This window comes from Leguminivora glycinivorella, chromosome 27 (genome assembly GCF_023078275.1).
Source record: "Leguminivora glycinivorella isolate SPB_JAAS2020 chromosome 27, LegGlyc_1.1, whole genome shotgun sequence".
Classification (NCBI taxonomy): Eukaryota; Metazoa; Arthropoda; class Insecta; order Lepidoptera; family Tortricidae; genus Leguminivora; species Leguminivora glycinivorella.
The window spans coordinates 6,885,031-6,907,045 of record NC_062997.1 but is presented as its reverse complement, the minus strand read 5'-3'; the positions used below and the strand labels follow the sequence as shown (position 1 = coordinate 6,907,045).

The window sequence follows — 22,015 nt, the reverse complement described above, 5'->3', positions numbered from 1 at the left end:
ACACCTGCAACTCAAAGCGTGTTACATGTGCGTTGCCGACCCATAGGAAACTTTTGTATCTACTCGCTCCCTTTTTGAAGAACCCCATACTGTAGTTCATCGGAAATACCTCGGCAGGGAGCTTCCACAGCCGGAGCGTTCGCGGGAGTTTATTTTGTATTATTTATCGTTTGTGTCTTGATTTGTATTTTGTAGTTTCACAGTGCCTTAGTGTAAACTGTATTGCTGTGTTACTTTTTAACCTCTGACGCAAAAACGTCTGTCTGTCTGTCTGTGTGTCTGTCTGTGGCACCGTAGCTCCCGAACGGATGAACCTATTTAGATTTAGTTTGTTTTTGTTTGAAAGCTGAGTTAGTCGGGATTATTCTTAGCCATGTTTCATAAAAATCGGTCCACTATGTCGCGGTCGGGGGTTTTTTTCCAAATTTTAATTTTGTGGTTTGGTATTTAATTAAATAAATAAATAAATTCCCTTTTGTTTCAGTTACGCGTACTCTCTAGCCGTGGTGGCGGCGGCGATGGCGCTGCAGAAAGACACGAGTCCCATGACGTTCTTCGACACGCCGCCCATGTTACTGGTGTTCGTGTCTTTGGGACGGTGGCTCGAGCACATCGCCAAGGTAACTTGTTTTAATAGCATTGCAAAATTAATCATTTATTCATTTATTCACTGTGACTGTGTAAGTACCGTAAGAGAGACGGCCTATTGGTGAACGGCATCCATACATTTAAACCACTCTTTAACTCACACTCACAAACAGCTACTCCCAATCGCTGCTTCTAATTGAATGCCCCGTCAAGTGTTCGTTTTCCTTGACGTTTATCTATTATTCCAAATTCAAATCGGGGACTGCCAGTCAACTAACATCAAAATGCTGTAAAAGGTTTCATTCTGTATATGAAACCTCTTACAGTACACAAGCTGATAGTGCGACTAGAAGACGCACAGGGCAGTAAGACCCCTATACGGGCATTTTCAGAATTTGGATCTCCCCAATCAGCGTAAGTCGTTAACAAAAATGAACTCGCTGTCAGTTTTGTAACGACAATTAAGCATGAAATATGTCTAAAAATTTACTTTTTTGACATTTTGAATGTAGATTATCGCTTAAAGTTTATCTAATTAACACAAAAGCAATATTTTTATTGAAATTTCTTGCTTAAAAAAGACACGAGTACTATGACGTTCTTTGATACGCTGCCTATATTACTAGTGTTCGTGTCTTTGGGACGATGGCTGGAGCGCATCGCTAAGGTAACTTGTTTTAACAGCATTACAAAATTAATCATTTATTCATTTATTCACTGTGACCGTGTAGCCTTACAAAATTAATCATTTATTCACTGTGACTGTGTAAATTTACAAAATTATTCATTTATTCACTGTGACTGTGTAAGTACACAGCTGATAGTGCGACTAGAACACGCACAGAGCAGTAAGGCTCCTATACAGCGGTTGATACTATAGCGGGGTAAGATTAGTAATATTTTAATCATTTATTCATCACATGACGACAGGTCTGGCCTAGCGTGTAGTGACCCTGCCTGCTAAGCTGCACATTTTATTTGAAGGATTGTATTTTTTATTTATTTTTTACATGATTCTACCAGTGTTTGACAGTGTATGATTAGTACCAATCTATATATCCATCTATCTATCTATCTATCTGTCTATCTAAGCCGTGGACCCGGGTTCGAATCCCAGTAAGGGCATTTATTTGTGTGATGAACTTAGATATTTGTTCCTTGGTCATAGATGTTTTCTATGTATATACACCGTGTTTCACTTAACACTAAAAACCTGAAAACAGTTTGTTCAGAATCGAGAGTAGAATCGATTGAGCTATATCTTGATGGGGGTAATATTTTTATTTAAATTAGTATTATTAGTTATTTTTTACACGGCACGCCCATTCTATTGTACTCGTAATACAACATTGTGTATATCGCATTGCTAGAGGTTGTTTACCTTTTTTCAGTATTTAGGGGTATTAATACTGGCCGGTTACTTGGACGATTATTTTTTCCGCTACTAGTTTGACGTTGTTTGTCAGTTTAATCTTAATGTATATCATAAGTCATAACAAATTGAACTCGTACCTAATTACAACCTTGTCATTTTGAATATTGAGTTTATTTGCTTACTGCGATTACCTGTCCAATTTGAAGTTTACTGTGACAAAGCTTTAAAGTGTTTTACAGTGACATCTTAGCTGTCTATTGGTAAACCTTATGTCGTTGCAGTAACGTACACAAATAAATAGTCTTATGGTTTATGATGGTAGCTAGCAATTATTTTATTGAATGTAGAGCTAAAAGTCAAGTAGAGCTGTACAGAAAATTAAAAATTCAATTAAAAAAAAGTAACGATCAGATTAAAAGATGAATACTCTAGATGAGTTTAAAAAAATAAAAATCAGTTGGGGTGTCTGAGGTTTTGAGTGATACCGGAAACACCGTGTATATATAAGTATTTGTATATTATATAATATGGTTGTCTTGAGTACCCACAACACAAGCCTTGAGCTTACCGCGGGACTCAGTCAATCTGTGTAAGAAGTCCTATAGTATTTATTTATTTTTTTACTATTTATGTGTAAAAATCTTTAATTGTCTTGTTTTTCCTATTTCCAGGGTAAAACATCAGAAGCCCTATCGAAGCTGCTGTCTCTAAAGGCGACGGAGGCCGTCCTGGTAAACCTCGACGCGAACGGACAAGTCCTCAGCGAGAAGAACATTCCCGTAGAGCTGGTGGAACGAGGGGACGTGCTGAAAGTGAGTTTTATTCGTAAAATCATTAGATTTTTTACATAGTTGTTAATTTTCTTAAAACAACCTTCAGAAATATGTTTCTATGCTGTTATTCTGGTGCAGTATGTATTTACCTATGTATATAGTACGTAAGCACTGCTTATATAGTGGTGTACCTTGCCTAACATCCATCAGAATAAAGTATATATATAAGCTGTTTCTCTAATTGATGCCATCCATACATGGCGATCCTGCCAGGATCCGAACCTAGAATCTTTTGATCTAAACACTGACTAACTAATATTGCCACACGGAGCGATGGATATTGAAGGGATGGAGATTGACATAGGCTACTTTTTGCCTCTTTCTAACCTATTTTAGAATTAAAGGCGAGCGAAGCCGTAGGCACAAGCTAGTATTACAAATAACTCAAGGGGTCGAACGATATTGTTTGTTGCGTTTAGTCATGTCTAAACTTTACTGTGTTTCTCCTCAGGTAGTGCCCGGAGCGAAAATCCCAGTGGACGGCAAAGTGATATCCGGACAGAGCACGTGCGACGAGTCTCTTATCACTGGGGAATCTATGCCCGTCGCCAAAACTAAAGGTAACTTCACAATATAAACGTATAATGGTTTATTCGTCACTTTAGTGTCAAAAATCTACGATTGGTATACAAAACTTTGTCCTGAAACAAAGCTGGTAAATTATTAACTTAGATTTAGTCCGTTTTCACACTATCCCATCTGATATCGGAGGTCGGAAGGATTGAAATGGAAAAAATCCAAGATGGTGCCTGTTATGTTTGGGATATCGGTCCGACATCCGATATCATCCGACATCAGATAATGTAAAAACGTATTTAGGTATACACTTTTGAAGACAGTGCAGTCGTGATGTGATTCTAATCGAAATTTATTACCACTCCTTCGCGGCTCATATTTTTAATCCCCGACGCAAAAACGACGGGGTGTTATAAGTTTGACGTGTCTGTCTGTCTGTCTGTGCGTGTGTCTGTATGTGGCATCGTAGCTCCCGAAGGGATGAACCGATTTCGATTTAGTTTTTTTGTTTGAAAGCTGAGTTAGTCGGGAGTGTTCTTAGCCATGTTTGGTGAAAAACGGTCCATTTTAATTTTGTGGTTAGGTTATATCCGAATAGCCTATGAGAGCGACCTTATGCTGAACACCTTCGCCACCATCCAAGTAACACACATTTGCGGTATAACAGCTGAATAAAGGCATTTTTAACCCCCGACGCAAAAACGACGGGGTGTTATAAGTTTGACGTGTCTGTCTGTCTGTCTGTCTGTCTGTATGTCTGTCTGTTTGTCTGTCTGTGTGTGTGTCTGTCTGTCTGTGGCATCGTAGCTCCCGAACGGATGAACCGATTTCGATTTAGTTTTTTTCATTTGAAAGCTGTGTTAGTCGAGAGTGTTCTTAGCCATGTTTCATGAAAATCGGTCCACTAGGTCGCGGTCGGGGGTTTTTCAAAATTTTAATTTTGTGGTTAGGTTATTAACGCTTTAGGCTGTACTCACCGGCAGGAACACAACACTATGAGTAGGGTCTAGTGCTATTTTGCAGTAACTTTTTTATAGAACGCCACATCCTTACTAATATTATAAATGGGAAAGTGTGTGTCTGTTTATTTGTCCGTCTTTCACGGCCAAACGGAGCGACGTATTGACGTGATTTTTTAATTGGAGATAGTTGAAGGGATGGAGAGTGACATAGGCTACTTTTTGTCTCTTTCTAACGCGTGCGAAGCCGTGGGCAAAAGCTACTATACTTATATTTGTATTGTTCCCCAGATTCCCTGGTAATTGGAGGCAGTATCAACCAGCACGGGGCTTTGCTCGTATCCGCCACTCACACAGGCGAATGCAGCACTCTGGCCCAAATAGTGCGACTGGTAGAAGACGCACAGAGCAGTAAGGCCCCCATACAGCGTCTGGCAGACACTATAGCAGGGTATGTTTAGTTATTTAATCGTTTATTCATTTATTCCCTGTGACACTCATAATGAGACTGATAAGAAATTAACAAAGCAGGAAGGTCCCTATACAGCGTCTGGCTGACACTAAAGCAGGGTAGGTTTAGTTATTTAATCATTTATTCATTTATTCCCTGTGTCACTCATAGTGAGACAGGTAGAAAATGCACAGAGCAGTAAGGCCCCCAAACAGCGTCTGGCAGGCACTATAGCAGGGTATGTTTAGTTATTTAGTCATTTATTCACCGTTTTATTCATTTATTCCCTGTGACACTCATAGTGCGACTGGTGGAAGAAGCTCAGAGCGGTAAGGCCCCTATACAGCGGCTGGCTGACACTATAGCAGGGTATGTTTAGTTATTTAATCATTTATTCACCGTTTTATTCATTTATTCCCTGTGACATTTATAATGTGACTGATATAAAATGAACAAAGTATTATTAAATTAAAACGGGACTTAATCGCGTAAAACTTACGTTTTATATTTAACCCGACGTTTCGGACATGACATTACGTCCGTGGTCACGGGTAGACTGGCTGGGAGTTGTATCAACATCTTCTAGCTGTACGAGTTTTTCGAACTACCCGCACTTGATTGTCATCAGTCACTTTTACGCTAGGGTTGCCACTCTGCCTACATACAACACTCACGACATCCGATGGTATGAGACGGGAAGTTTTCTCACGTTTACACTTGCTAATCACTGGATTCCACGAAGATGAAATCCCTTGCCCTTCATTTTGATTGGAATTGAAGGACCGAACCACTGGATTGAACTGCATAATCCCAAAGTCCTTTCAACTGAACGTCTTTACTATAGCAGGAAAGTACGTGAAGCGATTGAAATCAGGAAACATCGTAATTTCAATCAAAATGAAGGGCAAGGGATTTCATCTTCGTGGAATCCAGTGATTAGCAAGTGTAAACGTGAGAAAACTTCCCGTCTCATACCATCGGATGTCGTGAGTGTTGTATGTAGGCAGAGTGGCAACCCTAGCGTAAAAGTGACTGATGACAATCAAGTGCGGGTAGTTCGAAAAACTCGTACAGCTAGAAGATGTTGATACAACTCCCAGCCAGTCTACCCGTGACCACGGACGTAATGTCATGTCCGAAACGTCGGGTTAAATATAAAACGTAAGTTTTACGCGATTAAGTCCCGTTTTAATTTAATAATATGAGTGAAGATCGTGTTAGTTTAAATCAATATATGAACAAAGTAGTAAGGCTCCTATACAGCGGCTGACAATCACTATAGCGGGGTACGATTAGTTATTTAATCATTTATTCACCGTTTTATTCCTTTATTCTCTGAAGCACTTCTCGGAACTTTTCTCTGTGACGAATTTAAAGGTACCCACGATGCAAAAACAACGGGGTGTTACAATACAAGTTTGACGTGTCAGAGTATGAAACATGTTTATTTGATTACAGGTACTTCGTCCCGATAGTAATAGGGCTATCTCTCCTTACTTTGGTGTGCTGGATCATCACGGGGGCTATAAATGTGGACGAAATCAAAAAGATCATGCCGGTAAGTTTTAAGAGCATTTTTCCATTGTTTTATCTGATTTCATAGTCGCAATGTACCTTGCGCTGACTTTCAATCCGAAGGTCGCGGGTTCGAATCCGAACCCCGGCTCGTAGCAATGAGTTTTTCGGAACTTATGTACGAAATGTTTTTTGACATTTGCCAGCCGCTTTTCGGTGAAGGAAAACAACGTGAGGAAACCCGACTAATTCCAATTAGGTCAGATGGCAGTCGCTTTCGTAAAAACTTGTGCCATATTTTGGGATTAGTTGCCAAAGCTGACCCCGGGCTCCCATGAGCCGCGGCAAATGCCGGGATAACGCAAGAAGGGTGATGATATAAATTCTAAACCAATTAGTTTATAATTTGTAATTAAAATCTTAACTTTCTATCTGTCCACAGGATTCCTACTTAAATTCTGGCTTTTCCGACTGGGAATTAATCGTACAAACCGCGTTCCACTTCGCACTGAGTGTACTAGCCATAGCGTGCCCCTGCGCGCTGGGGCTAGCGACGCCCACGGCCGTCATGGTGGCTAGCGGCGTCGGAGCGAGGAACGGACTGTTGGTTAAGGGAGCTGAGCCGCTTGAGAACGCTCATAAGGTATGTATAACAAAAAAAAATTGAAAACCTCCCGATATAGTGGTCGATTTTCATGAAACATGGCTAAGGACACTCCCGACTAATTCAGCTTTCAAAAAAAAACAAATATAAATCGGTTCATCCGTTCAGAAGCTACGATGCCACAGACAGACACGTCAAACTTATAACACCCCGTCGTTTTTGAGTCGTGGGTAAAAAATATCGTGTTTTGATATTTGTTCCTAAAATTAATCAAGAAGAAATTATTCGAATAATCAATCGATTGAAGAAATTAATCGCTGGAAATTATTCGACGATTAATTTAATCGCGATTAACGTTAATCAAAGCTCTTCGATTAAAACCAATTAATCGTTATTTTCAATCGATTAAAATTAATCATCTAATTTTAATCGTTAGTCGAATACTTTTTGCCCAACTCTGGTATCTCTAGAGACAGATAGAGCATCAAACATGGCTAAGAATACGCCCGAATAATTTAGCTTTCCAACAAAAAAAAAACTAAATCTAAACCGGTTCATCCGTTCGAAAGCTACGATGCCACAGACAGACCCACACACAGACAAATAGACAGACAGTCAAACTTATCTTAACCTTATAACACCCGATCGTTTTTGCGTCGGGGGTTAAACATGCAAACCCACAGAAGACTAATTTAGTTTTTTAGTTATTAATTGTACAATAAAGAGTTTAATACTACTGCTAATTTTGCATTTTTGACTGTGAAACTGTTATTAAACTACCTGCCTTGCCTTGCCTGTGTGGTGACGGGTTAAGAATTTCACCACCCCCTTTCTTCCCGTGGGTGTCGTAGAAGGCGACTATGGGATATGGGTTAAATTGTGGCGTAGGCGAGAGGCTGGCTACCTGTCACTGCAATGTCATAGTTTCATTTTCTTTCAACCCCTTATTTGCCAAGAGTTGCACTGAAGCTTTAGTAGTTTCATGTGCTCTACCTACCCCTTTATGGGATACAGGCGTGATTGTATGTATGTATTAAACTAAACTTTCTTCAACCAGGTGAAAACGGTGATCTTCGACAAGACAGGCACCATAACATTGGGCCGCACCGCCGTGGCGGCTGTGTCGCTGCTGACCGGCCGCGCCGACTCGTTACACGAGGTGCTGTCATGTATACTGGCGGCCGAGCTCAACTCGGAGCACCCTGTGGCTTCTGGTGAGTGGACTTGGTTATGAATAACCTAACCACAAAATTAAATTTTTGAAAAAACCTCCGACCGCGACATAGTGGACCGATTTTCATGAAACGTGGCTAAGACTCCCGACTAACTCAGCTTTCAGACAAAAAACAACTAAATCAAAATCGGTTCATCCGTTCGGGAGCTACGTTGCCACAGACAGACACACACACACAGACAGACAGACAAACATACACACACAGACAGACACGTCAAACTTATAACACCCCGTCGTTTATACGTGGGGGTTAATAATTAAAATTTTGAAAAACTCCCGACCCCTACATAGTAGACCGATTTTCATGAAACATGGCTAAGAACACTCCCGACTAACTCAGCTTTCAGACAAAAAAAAACTAAATCCAAATCGGTTCATCCGTTCGGGAGCTACGTTGCCACAGACAGACACACACACAGACAGACAGACAGACAGACAGACACGTAAAACTTATAACACCCCGTCGTTTTTGCATCGGGGGTTAAAAATACAAACAAATATAAAAAACAGTATAAATAATGTTTACCACGAAATGGTCCCGGCTCAGCATATTGCTACCATAAGGTCAGCGCGGGTCTTCCGGCGAGACCATTTGTGGGCCACGGTCGCAAACGTGCAGCACGGCCTTAACAGTATCCTGAACGCGTCCATTAGGAGCGCGCCATCTTGTATTTGGTCTGAAGAACACTTGTGTATCTTATTATGAAACTGGCCTTTCGAGTTTCGGCTCATTTAATAGAGAACTGTCGTGTTTTAATGCTCACTATGCACAAATCACATAAATGGGCCATTTTTTTTTTCAAAAGTTGTCCACACCACTTTTTTTTTGGATTTGGAATTTTTTATGTGGTTTCCACTCAGAATCGCGAGCTCTTTCAATTCTAATAGGAGAAAAAAAGTTTCCCAAGGTTTTTTCCCCATTCCGTTACCATTTTTTCATACATTTTGTATGGCGGTAACGGAATATAAGGTTCAAAAAATTTATGGAAAGCTTGGGACATTTTTTTTCTCCTATCAGGATCGAAAGAGCTCGCGATTCTGAGTATTAATCGTGTAAAAAATACCCATGTTACAAAAAAAGTGGGGTGGAAAACTTTGAAAAAAATGGGCCAAATATACTAAAACCACAGAATATTATAATAGTACAAGTACAGAAGGCCCACTGCTTTGATGTTCACGATATGCCGACTTTTTAAATACCTACAAAATTCTAACAAAGAAACGAGCCGCACGTGCGCGGCGCCCGGCGATAGGGTTGCCTACGGATTAAAACGATTTAATACTCAGATAAAATGTTATACTATATTATATTCAAGTTTTGGGTACTTTCTAGGTATATATATATTTTTGTTTAAGTTCCAACATCACAAGCCTTATTGAATCTTTTCGGGGGACTTAATCAATAGTAGATCTGTGTAAACATGTCCTATGGTATTTATTTTATTCATGATATCTATTTAACTAAGCATTATTAGCCATTCCACACGCGGACATAGCATATGAACCTTAAAAAAACTCGCGACGTAAAGTAACATTAGAAAGTGCGAACGTGCGTTCCGTGAGAACACGCGCCACCCCTGATTAGGCCGCGAGCTCGCGGCCGCTGGCATGTACTTGTAGCGCGGCGATAGAATCGCGGAGTGAGCCGCCCCTGCTAAAACTGGAGTTAGAAACGCCTATTCAAAACAAGTTTTGTTGCAGCGATCGTGAAGTTCTGCCGTAGCGTGTTAGGCGATGCGCCACCCGCGCCGTGCGCCGGTTTCGTGGCCGCGCCCGGCTGCGGTTTACGCGCTAGAGTCACTCTCCCTCCTCGGCCGCCTGTTGACATGCCCAGATACGAGTGAGTACACACACAGCACAGTATAATAATTACATTGTGCAACAAGGGGAGGAAGCTGAATATTACTAATAAGAGTAAGTTAAATCGCGACGGCTTGCCTGAGTGATTAAAAATTAAACTAACTTATACTGGTTGAATTGAAATAAGTCAATATGGGTATATGATTTATTATAAGTATTACAGGCTCTAGAAACATATTTATTGTTTACATATTTTTTACTACTAAACGGGATAGAAAACAAATTAGTGAATTTGTTTTCTATCCCGTTTTTGATGAACATTGTCCGAGGCACATCTTTTGTGTGATTTACATCGATCCTTTCTTGTTGATCAAGATTTGTTTTGGTTTTTATGACAGTTTTTCTCTATTCAGGGCCGGATCTACGTTCGTCGTGGCCGGGGTGCCGGTAGAAGTGGTGGGCAGCGAAGGCGACGCGGCGCTCAGCTCAGCGCAAGCGCAACACAGGCTCAGCGCGCTCATACCTACTGACGAACGGGTGAGACATTAGTGTATAGGTTACTAGTGGCCCCCCAGAAGGGGATAGTGAGGGTGACGCGGCGCTCAGCTCAGCGCAAGCGCAACACAGGCTCAGCGCGCTCATACCTACTGACGAACGGGTGAGACATTAGTGTATAGGTTACTAGTGGCCCCCAGAAGGGGATAGTGAGGGTGACGCGGCGCTCAGCTCAGCGCAAGCGCAACACAGGCTCAGCGCGCTCATACCTACTGACGAACGGGTGAGACATTAGTGTATAGGTTACTAGTGGCCCCCCAGAAGGGGATAGTGAGGGTGACGCGGCGCTCAGTTCAGCGCATGCTCAACACATACTCAGCCCGCTCATACCCACCGACGAAAGGGTGCGAGAGACATTAGTATATATTAGTTCACTAGATTTTGCTCGCGTTAAATTGTAAAATTGCGCAATGCACTATAAAAACTTCCACCCCCCCATATTAGGAAAGTGGGGGGTCAAAAAAGACAAAAAGTAGGCTATTTCACTCTAGTTCACTCTACATCCCTTCAACTATCTCCACTTAAAATAATCACGTCAATTCGTCGCTCCGTTTTGCCGTGCAAGAAGAACAACAGATACACATACTTATTTTCTCTTATTTTTAATATTAGTATGGATTTTTAATCGACTTATTTATGCAAAAACATACTTAGTTAAAATCCACGAATATTAGCTTCTACTGATATGCAGAGATGGGCATTAATCGATTAACTTTTTATTCGACTAATTAGTCGATTAAAAAAAAATCGTCAAAATTAGTCGACGATTAATTTATTCGCGAAAAACGTTAATCGAAGATCTTCGATTACAACTAATTAATCGTCCTTTTCAATCGATTAAAACTAATCTATCGTTATAAACTGAAATAGATATCATACACGAAAGAACCTAACCTAATTAGCCGCGTAAGCTGAACACCCGGGTTCGATTCCCGGCTCGGCCACCAGTGGGCCTTGTCGTTTTTTCTTTCGTGTATGATATCTATTTCAGTTTAAAATTTATACAAGGTGCTCGCGAGGAACCCGCATAACTTGAACCACGCGTTTCTGAGGCAAAAAGAAAGAAAAATGTTATATGAATTTTAAAATTTTTCGCCAAAAAAAAATTTTTTTTTGTTTTTTTTTTTACTTTTTTGGACGTATTTTCACATAAAAAAATTTTTTATCCATAAAGTTGGCCATTAAAATGAGTTCCTTCATTTATTTTTCTAAAAACCAAATTATTTGGAAGTTTTTCTTGTCACATTTTGACATCTATCAATGACTACTGTGAGACTAAGATGCTCCACAATTGCGCATCAGCGCCGTTAAGAAACCTTTTCTACTGAGTAACAATACGGAAATGTTTTTTTTTAATTGGCAATAACTCTGAAACTAGACGAAATCTAGAAAAGTTTATATGACATTTTAGTCTTAAAATGTGACCAAGAATATGCCGTTAAAGTTATATGGGTTCCTCGCGAGCACCTTGTATATAGTAGTGTGACTACTTGAAAAAAACAACAAATCAAAAAATATTCAATAAAATAATTTGATTTGTTCCCTAGTTCTAATCTATCGTCTTATTTTAATCGTTAATCGTTAGTCGATTACTTTTTGCCCAACTCTGCTGATATGGTCATGTTTTTATTTTTCTTTATTTTTGGCAGGAAGTGGTAGTGCTGATAGGGAACAGAGAGTGGATGGCTCGCAACGGCGTGAAGGTCGGACGGAAAGTTCAGGAGAAGCTCAACGATGACGAGCAACTGGGCAGGACTGCGGTCCTCGCCGCCATTAATGGTAAGAACTTCGTCAAATCTAAATGGTACACCTCGGACAATAGGCTAGTTTCTTGCTAGTCAAATCAGCTTCTTTTTAAGAATTGACAAAACGATTTGCTAATATGGAATTTTTATGAAATACTGAGGAGTGACGTCACGGTCAATTCATTTACTTTATATCTTTCTCTTTGACTTATTAAATAGAAATTATGTTCAAACATAACTACTCTCTATATTTTTCTTTTAATTATTTGGGGCTATATTTCGTGCACTGCATACAATATTTTATCTTAAGTATAGGTAAGAAACTAGCCTATTATGATATTGAATTATAATTAATTGATGGGTTTGATTTAATTTTATATTTTACAGTTAGTATTTTGTTCGTGTTGGCGTGGTCAAAATTTTACTGTTTCATTTGGTGGCAAAGTTTGTTTAACCTACTTACCTTGAAACACCCGCAACGCTCAAGATTCCACTTTTTGAACCACTCGCTACGCTCGCGGTTCAATATTGGATTTCGCTTCCTCGAGTGTCACGCACGTGCGGTTAAACAACAACTTTATCCCCTTGTAAAACAAGCATTCCAACAAGCAACCGGTCTGGCGCAGTCGGTAGTGACCCTGCCTGCTACGCCGCGGTCCCGGGTTCGAATCCCGGTAAGGGCATTTATTTGTGTGATGAGCACAGATATTTGTTCCTGAGTCATGGATGTTTTCTATGTATATAAGTATGTATTTATCTATTTAAGATATTTAATCTATGATTTAAGTATGTATATCGTCGCTTAGCACCCATAGTACAAGCTTTGCTTAGTTTGGGGCTAAGTTGATCTGTGTAAGGTGTCCCCAATATTTTTTATTTTTTTATTTATTTCCCTATATTAATGCCTATTCAAATGTTTATATTGTTCACAGACCAACTAGTATGCACGATAGGCATAGCGGACGAAGTGAAACCAGAAGCGCATCTAGCCGTGTACTGCTTAAAGAAGATGGGGCTCGAAGTGTGTCTGCTCACTGGCGATAATAGGAAGACTGCTGTCGCCATAGCGAGACAGGTAAACTAGTGTCATCATAGCGAGACAGGTAAACTAGTGTCATCATAGCGAGACAGGTAAACTAGTGTCATCATATAAGTTAGGTCCGTTTCCTCTTTAACTATGACATTATAAATATCAAAAGAATATGAACTGTTTTTTAGGTGGGAATCAACAAGGTTTATGCGGAAGTGCTGCCCTCACACAAGGTGGCCAAGATTCAGAAACTGCAGGAGCAAGGACAAAAAGTCGCTATGGTGAGTGCTTTTAAAATATTCGTGTGTTTATTTATCACAAGTAATAAATGTAAGATACAAAGACGCGATTTTTCACTAAAATTTTGAATTATTTTATGTTATTTTTTTGCCCCCGACGCAAAAACGATGGAATGGTATAAGCTTGACGTGTTTGTCTGACTGTGGATGTGTCTGTCAGCGGCATCGTAGCTTTCGAACAAATGAACCAATTTAGATTTAGTTAATTTTGTATGAAAACTGAATTAATCGGGAGTGTACTTAGCCATGTTTTATGAAAATCGGTCCGTTTGAAAAACCCCCGACATAGTGGTTTTTCAAAATTTTCAAATTATATGACGACCGGTCTGGCGCAGTCGGTAGTGACCCTGCCTGCTACCGCCGCGGTCCCGGGTTCGAATCCCGGTAAGGGCATTTATTTGTGTGATGAGCACAGATATTTGTTCCTGAGTCATGGATGTTTTCTATGTATATGAGTATTTACCTGTGTGGTAACGTTTACGGGTTAAGAATTTCACCATCCCCTTCCTTCCCGTGGGTGTCGTAGAAGGCGACTGTGGGATATGGGTTAAATTGTGGCGTAGGCGAGAGGCTGGCAACCTGTCACTGCAATGTCACAGTTTCGTTTTCTTTCAACCCCTTATTTGCCAAGAGTGGCACTGAAGCTTTAGTAGTTTCATGTGCTCTGCCTACCCCTTTATGGGATACAGGCGTGATTGTATGTATGTATGTATGTATGTATATATATCGTTGTCTGAGTACCCACAACACAAGCCTTCTTGAGCTTACCGTGGGCCTCAGTCAATCTGTGTAAGAATGTCCTATAATATTTATTTATTTATAAAGATGTTTGGTTACAGGTGGGTGACGGAGTGAACGACTCGCCAGCTTTGGCGCAGGCTGATGTTGGTATCGCCATCGCGAGCGGCACTGACGTGGCGGTTGAGGCGGCTGACATCGTCCTCATGAGGGTAAGCACATTATAGACCACACAGGGCTTTCAGCACATGGGGCGAAAGCGCGTAGTACTGTCACCGGCATAAATATGTGATCATTTCTGTACCTTGTCCAAAGACATATCTCTAAGAAAGGGACATTTCTTTTCTCCTATCAGGATCGGAAGAGCTCTCAATTCTGAGTATGAATCGCGTAAAAAATGCCCATGTTACAAAAAAAGTGGGGTGGACAACTTTGAAAAAAAAAAATGATTTATATTGACCGGGATATAGACCGTGATTAACTTTTTTGTTTTTGTCGAGCTCCCGATATTTCGACACAGTTGCATGCATCATGATCACGGAAAACTGACGAAGGCGGGTGGATGTTAAAGTTGCATAGACAGCGCGCGATCTACCCTCCTTCGCGCGCGTCGGCTGCGTTCACTCAGCGTTACCACTGGTCGCATTCACACTCGATGGTCTGTCCAAACACACTACACTCACAGTGTCACTACGTTTGTTCAATTCTGACTTCACCGGTTTTTTACACAAACAAATCACTGGATTCCATACATTAGATAGTTTGAAGCCATCCTCACGATTGAAAAATCACGATTGGTCAATATACGAGTAAGTCTAATGAAAATAACCGTGAATCAAAACTCTTATTTGAAAAAAATGGCCCAAATAATGTAAAATTCGTTCATATCATAAAAAGCATGGATGAGAAGCCATTTTTTTTAAAGTACGTGTAAATTGATTTATTTAATGGCTCATATCTATCTTCTTTCTTTCCCACAGAATGACCTGCTAGATGTGTATGCGTGTCTGTCTCTGTCCCGCGCGTGCGTCAGACGCGTGCGTCTAAACTTCCTGTTCGCGTCGGTCTACAATCTACTCGGCATACCGCTGGCGAGCGGCGCGCTGGCGGTCTTCGGTCTACAAGTAAGGTCTACGTGTGTCTGTCTGTCTGTCCGTGCGTTTGAACTTCCTGTTCGCGTCGGTCTACAATCTACTCGGCATACCGCTGGCGAGCGGCGCGCTGGCCGTGTTCGGTCTACAAGTAAGGTCTACGTGTGTCTGTCTGTCTGTCCGTGCGTCTAAACTCCCTGTTCGCGTCGGTCTACAATCTACTCGGCATACCGCTGGCGAGCGGCGCGCTGGCCGTGTTCGGTCTACAAGTAAGGTCTACGTGTGTCTGTCTGTCTGTCTGTCCGTGCGTCTGAACTTCCTGTTCGCGTCGGTCTACAATCTACTCGGCATACCGCTGGCGAGCGGCGCGCTGGCCGTGTTCGGTCTACAAGTAAGGTCTACATGTGTCTGTCTGTCTGTCCGTGCGTCTAAACTTCCTGTTCGCGTCGGTCTACAATCTACTCGGCATACCGCTGGCGAGCGGCGCGCTGGCCGTGTTCGGTCTACAAGTAAGGTCTACGTGTGTCTGTCTGTCTGTCCGTGCGTCTAAACTTCCTGTTCGCGTCGGTCTACAATCTACTCGGCATACCGCTGGCGAGCGGCGCGCTGGCCGTGTTCGGTCTACAAGTAAGGTCTACGTGTGTCTGTCTGTCTGTCCGTGCGTCTAAACTTCCTGTTCGCGTCGGTCTACAATCTACTCGGCATACCGCTGGCGAGCGGCGCACTGGCCGTGTTCGGTCTACAAGTAAGGTCTACGTGTGTCTGTCTGTCTGTCCGTGCGTCTAAACTTCCTGTTCGCGTCGGTCTACAATCTACTCGGCATACCGCTGGCGAGCGGCGCGCTGGCGGTCTTCGGTCTACAAGTAAGGTCTACATGTGTCTGTCTGTCTGTCCGTGCGTCTAAACTTCCTGTTCGCGTCGGTCTACAATCTACTCGGCATACCGCTGGCGAGCGGCGCGCTGGCCGTGTTCGGTCTACAAGTAAGTTATTTTTATTCACTTTTAGGGTTCCGTACCTCAAAAAGGAAAAACTGAACCCTTACGGCCCAGCCACGACATTGATCTAAGCGCGACAGCGGTGAGCGGCAGCCATACGTGCGAATGAAAAGTCCCATCGCTGTGTCTCGCTCCAATGTATGGCCGCCGCTCACCGCTGTCGCGCTTAGACCAATGTCGTGGCTGAGCCGTTAGGATCACTCATGCGTCTGTCTGTCCGTCTGTCACAGCCAATTTTCTCCAAAACGACCGAACCGATTATCTTGAAATTTGGCACACATATGTTAACCTGTGTCCCAAAGACAGACATGTAATTTAAATTAAGAAAATTTAATCATAGGGGCCGCTTTTGGGGGGTAAAAGTGAAAATTAAAAATCAAAGTTTTTCGAACTGTGTTACATATCAAATGAAAAATCTTTTATAAGTATATTTTAAATCAATTTTAGTCAAATAATTTAAGAAAATAGGCAAACAAATACCAGTTAGCGAAATTTTTATAGCCGTTCTTTTATGGTTCATTTTTATAGCTCATAGTTTACTAGCTCGCGGTGGGACCAGTGCCTTACCGACACCGTGCTTTATTGGCCATAGAAGTCACTTTCGACTTCTGTGAAAAGGTTTTATACAGTGGCCTAGGAATCAAATTGGTGGGCTGTAGGTTTAAAATAGATAAATAAAATAGGATGTTACGAATATTTGCATTCGCATTCGCATACGCGAAAGATTCGCATTCTTTTAAACATTTGCATTGACATTCGCATTCGCTTCAAACGATGCGAATGTTTTGCGAATGCGAATATGTGCAAGTCGCAGCTTGTTCCTCGCCCGCGCCGGCCGCTCCAATTGCTACTTATCGACTGTCGACTCGCGCATGCGCAGATAGCTCAAATTCGTGCGGCGTGAAGTTCGTACTCGGCATTTTGACCAATAGTAAGCATTTTTACCTAGCGGGTTGTTGGTGATTGCTTGGTTTTTATTTTGTTTTTTATGAAATTCAGCGATATTCGCATTCGCACATTCGCATTCTGAATATTCGCATTCGCGAATGTGACACATGCGACATTCGTGACATAGTTTAAAATGTGATTTTATTTCAGTTGCAACCATGGATGGCGTCGGCGGCGATGGCGATGAGCTCCGTGTCTGTAGTCTGTTCCAGCCTGCTGCTGAAGACGTGAGTATATGATATAATGATACGAGTATATGATATGATGGGATACAGGCGTGATTATATGTATGTATGTAAGTAAGTAAGTAAGTAAACACTTTATTGTACAGAAAAATAATACAGCACATAATATTTAAAATAAAAAGTTTCAGTACAAAGGCGAACTTATCCCTTTAAGGGATCTCTTCCAGTTAACCTTTGAGCATTTGAGGGAGAGTTTAAGACGGTAGACATCCACATAATACAAAAACTACAAAATAATAACAATACATTTTTCATTCCTTAGTCTAACACGCAGTATATATTAATAAATATATAAATAATCAATAAATATTTAATATATATAAAATATATATATACTACTTACAAAACCGCATACAATCCCTGTCTCAGTTTTCGTCCGATAGCCACAGTTTCTTTAGATTCGCCTTCAGCGATGCGACCGATTGACACTGTCGAAGAGGAGGTGGTAAAGTATTCCGCAGTTTGACCGAGTACACCGTAAACGAATTATTATATGTATCATCAAAACCATACAGAAAAGATACGATGGCCTAGATGGCGTTCCACTTTTGGGGAACGCTCGACTAGATGGCGCTAATATTAGTATCTGACATTTTAATACAAATCAAACTAAGAATATGGGCCAAATTGTCAAAACTGAGGTTCAAAAGTTCTAAGCTTGTGTCGAGAGATGGCAGTCTTTGCATTGTGATTACACATTTTAATTTTGATAGTAACTCTGTATAATACTCGATCCTCTTTGGCTTAAGCATAGTATTGATCTGACGACCGATTTGGCCTAGTCGGTAGTGACCCTGCCTGCTACGCCGCGGTCCCGGGTTCGAATCCCGGTAATTATTTGTGTGATGAGCACAGATATTTATTGTTCCTGAGTCATGGATGTTTTATATGTATTTAAGTATTTGTATTATTATATATATCGTTGTCTGAGTACCCATAACACAAGCTTTCTTGAGCTTACCGTGGGACTCAGTCAATCTGTGTAAGAATGTATTTATTTATTTATTTATTTTATTGCCTGTGTGGTGACGGGTTAAGAATTTCACCACCCCCTTTCTTCCCGTGGGTGTCGTAGAAGGCGACTATGGGATATGGGTTAAATTGTGGCGTAGGCGAGAGGCTGGCAACCTGTCACTGCAATGTCACAGTTTCGTTTTCTTTCAACCCCTTATTTGCCAAGAGTGGCACTGCTTTAGTAGTTTCATGTGTTCTGCCTACCCCTTTATGGGATACAGGCGTGATTGTATGTATGTATGTATGTATGTATGTATGTATGTATGTATGTATGTATGTATGTATGTTATTTTATTGATCTGTGATACGGGATGATTTACATACGATGTTATATCTGTACGTGATTCCCACTACCCTCGATATTATAATCGGACGTATTTATCCTCCCCAGTTGAGCCCAAGTCTTAAATGAAGCGATTTTTTTTAATATTTTCCCCCTATGCGTAAAAAACTTCACCTTTCCTTCTTGACTCTCAGGAGGTAATGATATTGCAAACTCGTGTCTATAATTCACTCCGGCCGGCGGCAGTTGCGAATTATAACACTCGTTATCAATATCCCCTTACCCCCCTTGTTGTACTATTGTACGTTTTATTACAGATTCAGGAAACCAACGATAGAAGAGCTTCGTACGCCCGAGTACTTACAGTCCATAAGGTTAGAAGACTTGGACAGCGTCTCTGTACACAGAGGTTTAGACGAGAGAATCGACATCGGGGACCGAGGGAACTCGCCTATTGCCAAGTAAGTTCATTCATTCACTCAATAACCATTCGTCCATTCACTCAAACATCGTTAATTCAGTCATTCACTCAGTCATCATTCATTCAATCTTTCATCATTCATTCACCCATTCATTCATTCATACACTCAATAATTTATTAATTAATTCATTTTGATTTTGATTTTTTTTTTATTATTTATCCCTTTACTCATCCATCATTCATTCATTTATTCACTCATCATTCACTCAACACCCGAGTACTTACAATCTATAAGGTTGGAAGACTTGGACAGCGTCTCTGTACACAGAGGTTTAGACGAGAGAATCGACATCGGGGACCGAGGGAACTCGCCTATTGCCAAGTAAGTTCATTCATTCATTCACTCAATAACCATTCGTCCATTCACTCAAGCATCGTTGGTCATTCACTCAACCATCATTCATTCAATGAAATTTCATTCATTCATTCAATCTTTCATCATTCATTCACTCAATCATTCATTCATTCACTCATACACTCAATAATTAATTTATTCATTCATTAACTTAATCATTCATCTATTCACTCAATCATTCATTAATTTATTCATTCATTAACTTAATCCATTGAATTTAATATCTGCGTATGCCCCACAGATAGGATGTTCAGAAGTAGAGAAATCTCAATTCTGGGAAGATTTTGATGACTTGATCAACCAGATACCATCGCCAGAAAGTAAATATATAGGCGGTGATCTAAACGGCCATGTAGGCGCTTCCGCTGACGCATACCCGGGAGTACATGGAAATCGAGGCTTTGGAACTATAAATAAACAGGGGGAAGAAATCTTGGAATTTGGGATGAGACATAACCTCGCCATTATTAACACCTTCTATAAAAAGAAACCTGAACACCTTATCACGTATAAAAGCTCAAGACACGGTACCTACACAAATAGATTATATTTTGGCGGATAGAAACATGCTTCGGAACTTTAGAGATTGTAAAGTCATACCGGGAGAAGCGCTTACTTCACAGCATAGAATATTAGTTGCAAGTCTAAAATTACCCAGGCCTATTAAGACCACCGTTGATAAAACCCCAAAAATTAAATGGGGACTACTTTACAGCCCTAAAGGTGAAGAGCTTATTTCCACTCTCAGACAGTATATGGAGAATGATATCAACAGAGAATACAACAGCAATGCCGAATCTATGTGGTCAAATTTCTCACACACTTGCAAAATTCAGTCTTCTAAAATCCTAGGAGTCTCAAAGGGAATACTAACGAATAACAAGGACCCAAGGTGGTGGAATGATGACGTTAAAGGAGCTATAGCTGCCAAAAGAACTCTATTCAAACTATGGCAGACTACTCATCTAGAGGAGGACCGCATAGAGTACAAAAAGGCCAAACAAGAAGCGAAACGGAAAGTAGCCCAAAGTAGAGCCCAATCTCAGGAGTGTTTTTACAGTAGACTAGAAGAAGCCAAGAATGACTCAGAAGTTTTTAAAATTGCTAAACAGCGTCATAAGTCCACATTGGATATCAAAGTCAATAAATACATCCGCGATGAAAATGGTCTACTTTTGACAAATAATGAAAACATCAACCAAAGATGGCGTCAGTACTATGAAAGGCTACTTAACGAAGAATTCCCAAGTCAACCGCTGCCCTTAATAAAGCCCTCTGCGGGACCTATACTAGAAATAAGCATATCAGAAGTCAAACTTGCGGTCTCGAAAATGAAGAACCATAGAGCTGTAGGGCCAGATGAAATACCCGCTGATATATGGAAACAAACAGGCGCCATAGGACTGGAATGGCTTACAAAATTATTTAACGGAATCCTCAGGTCAAATAAGATCCCAGATATATGGAGAAAAAGTTCTATCATTCCATTTTTTAAGAACAAAGGCGACGTCAGCATCTGTGAGAATTACAGAGGTATAAAACTCACATGCCACACCCTCAAAATATGGGAAAAAATACTACACAACCGCTTTTTGTCCCACGTTGTTATCTCTGAAAATCAGTACGGCTTCACATCAGCCAAATCTACTATTGATGCTATACAAGCAGTACGAATCGTCGTGGAAAAGCATCGGTCCAGCCGGGAAGACTTGCACCTCGTTTTCATAGACCTTGAGAAGGCGTTTGACCGGGTACCACGAAATCTGGTATGGCAAGCGATGAGAGCGCAAGGAATACAAGAAGGATATGTTGCTCTAGTCCAAGATATGTACTATAAATGTAACGCAAATGTGAGAAGTTTGGCCGGAGAAAGCAAGACCTTTGAAGTGAACGTAGGTGTGCATCAAGGCTCAGCGTTAAGCCCGCTACTTTTCAACTTAGTAATGGATTACCTCACCAAAGACATCCAAACTTCCCTGCCTTGGTGTATTTTATACGCGGACGACATCGTACTCATTGATAAAAGCGCACAACAACTGCAAACGACTCTAGAACAATGGAGAGAGGCCCTGGAAAGAAATGGACTTCGCATAAGCAGGAGCAAGACTGAGCATCTGGAATGCAGGTTTAGCAATGATACCACCATCTCAACCAACATCTACATCGAAGGGGATCAACTCCCAAAAGTATCCCAATTCAAATATCTCGGAGCGATGCTGACGGCCGATGGTACCATTGAATCTGATGTCACTCACAGAGTTAACGCTGGCTGGCAAAGATGGAGAGCCCTCTCCGGTGTTCTTTGCGATACAAGAATGCCAATCAAAGTGAAAGGCAAAGTATACAAAACAGCCGTAAGA

The 22,015-nt window shown here is 41.1% G+C and overlaps 1 protein-coding gene across 9 annotated transcripts in view; it reads left to right on the top strand.

The window, feature by feature from the left end:
- LOC125240252 (copper-transporting ATPase 1) overlaps positions 1-22,015 on the top strand; it is a 109,009-nt gene that overhangs the window by 80,615 nt on the left and 6,379 nt on the right. For 7 of the 9 annotated variants that reach the window (XM_048148092.1, XM_048148091.1, XM_048148088.1 and 4 more), the window contains 16 exons: positions 485-620; positions 2,635-2,775; positions 3,248-3,356; positions 4,563-4,722; positions 6,181-6,280; positions 6,680-6,880; positions 7,899-8,055; positions 9,777-9,915; positions 10,289-10,412; positions 12,080-12,209; positions 13,108-13,250; positions 13,394-13,486; positions 14,344-14,454; positions 15,223-15,366; positions 17,428-17,504; positions 19,137-19,280. In XM_048148092.1, the coding sequence (XP_048004049.1) occupies positions 485-620; positions 2,635-2,775; positions 3,248-3,356; positions 4,563-4,722; positions 6,181-6,280; positions 6,680-6,880; positions 7,899-8,055; positions 9,777-9,915; positions 10,289-10,412; positions 12,080-12,209; positions 13,108-13,250; positions 13,394-13,486; positions 14,344-14,454; positions 15,223-15,366; positions 17,428-17,504; positions 19,137-19,280 (2,109 nt within the window). Of the gene's footprint in view, positions 1-484; positions 621-2,634; positions 2,776-3,247; positions 3,357-4,562; positions 4,723-6,180; positions 6,281-6,679; positions 6,881-7,898; positions 8,056-9,776; positions 9,916-10,288; positions 10,413-12,079; positions 12,210-13,107; positions 13,251-13,393; positions 13,487-14,343; positions 14,455-15,222; positions 15,367-17,427; positions 17,505-19,136; positions 19,281-19,535; positions 19,623-22,015 lie in introns of all 9 variants that reach the window. The other 2 variants (XM_048148090.1, XM_048148095.1) reach the window with 1 other exon arrangement.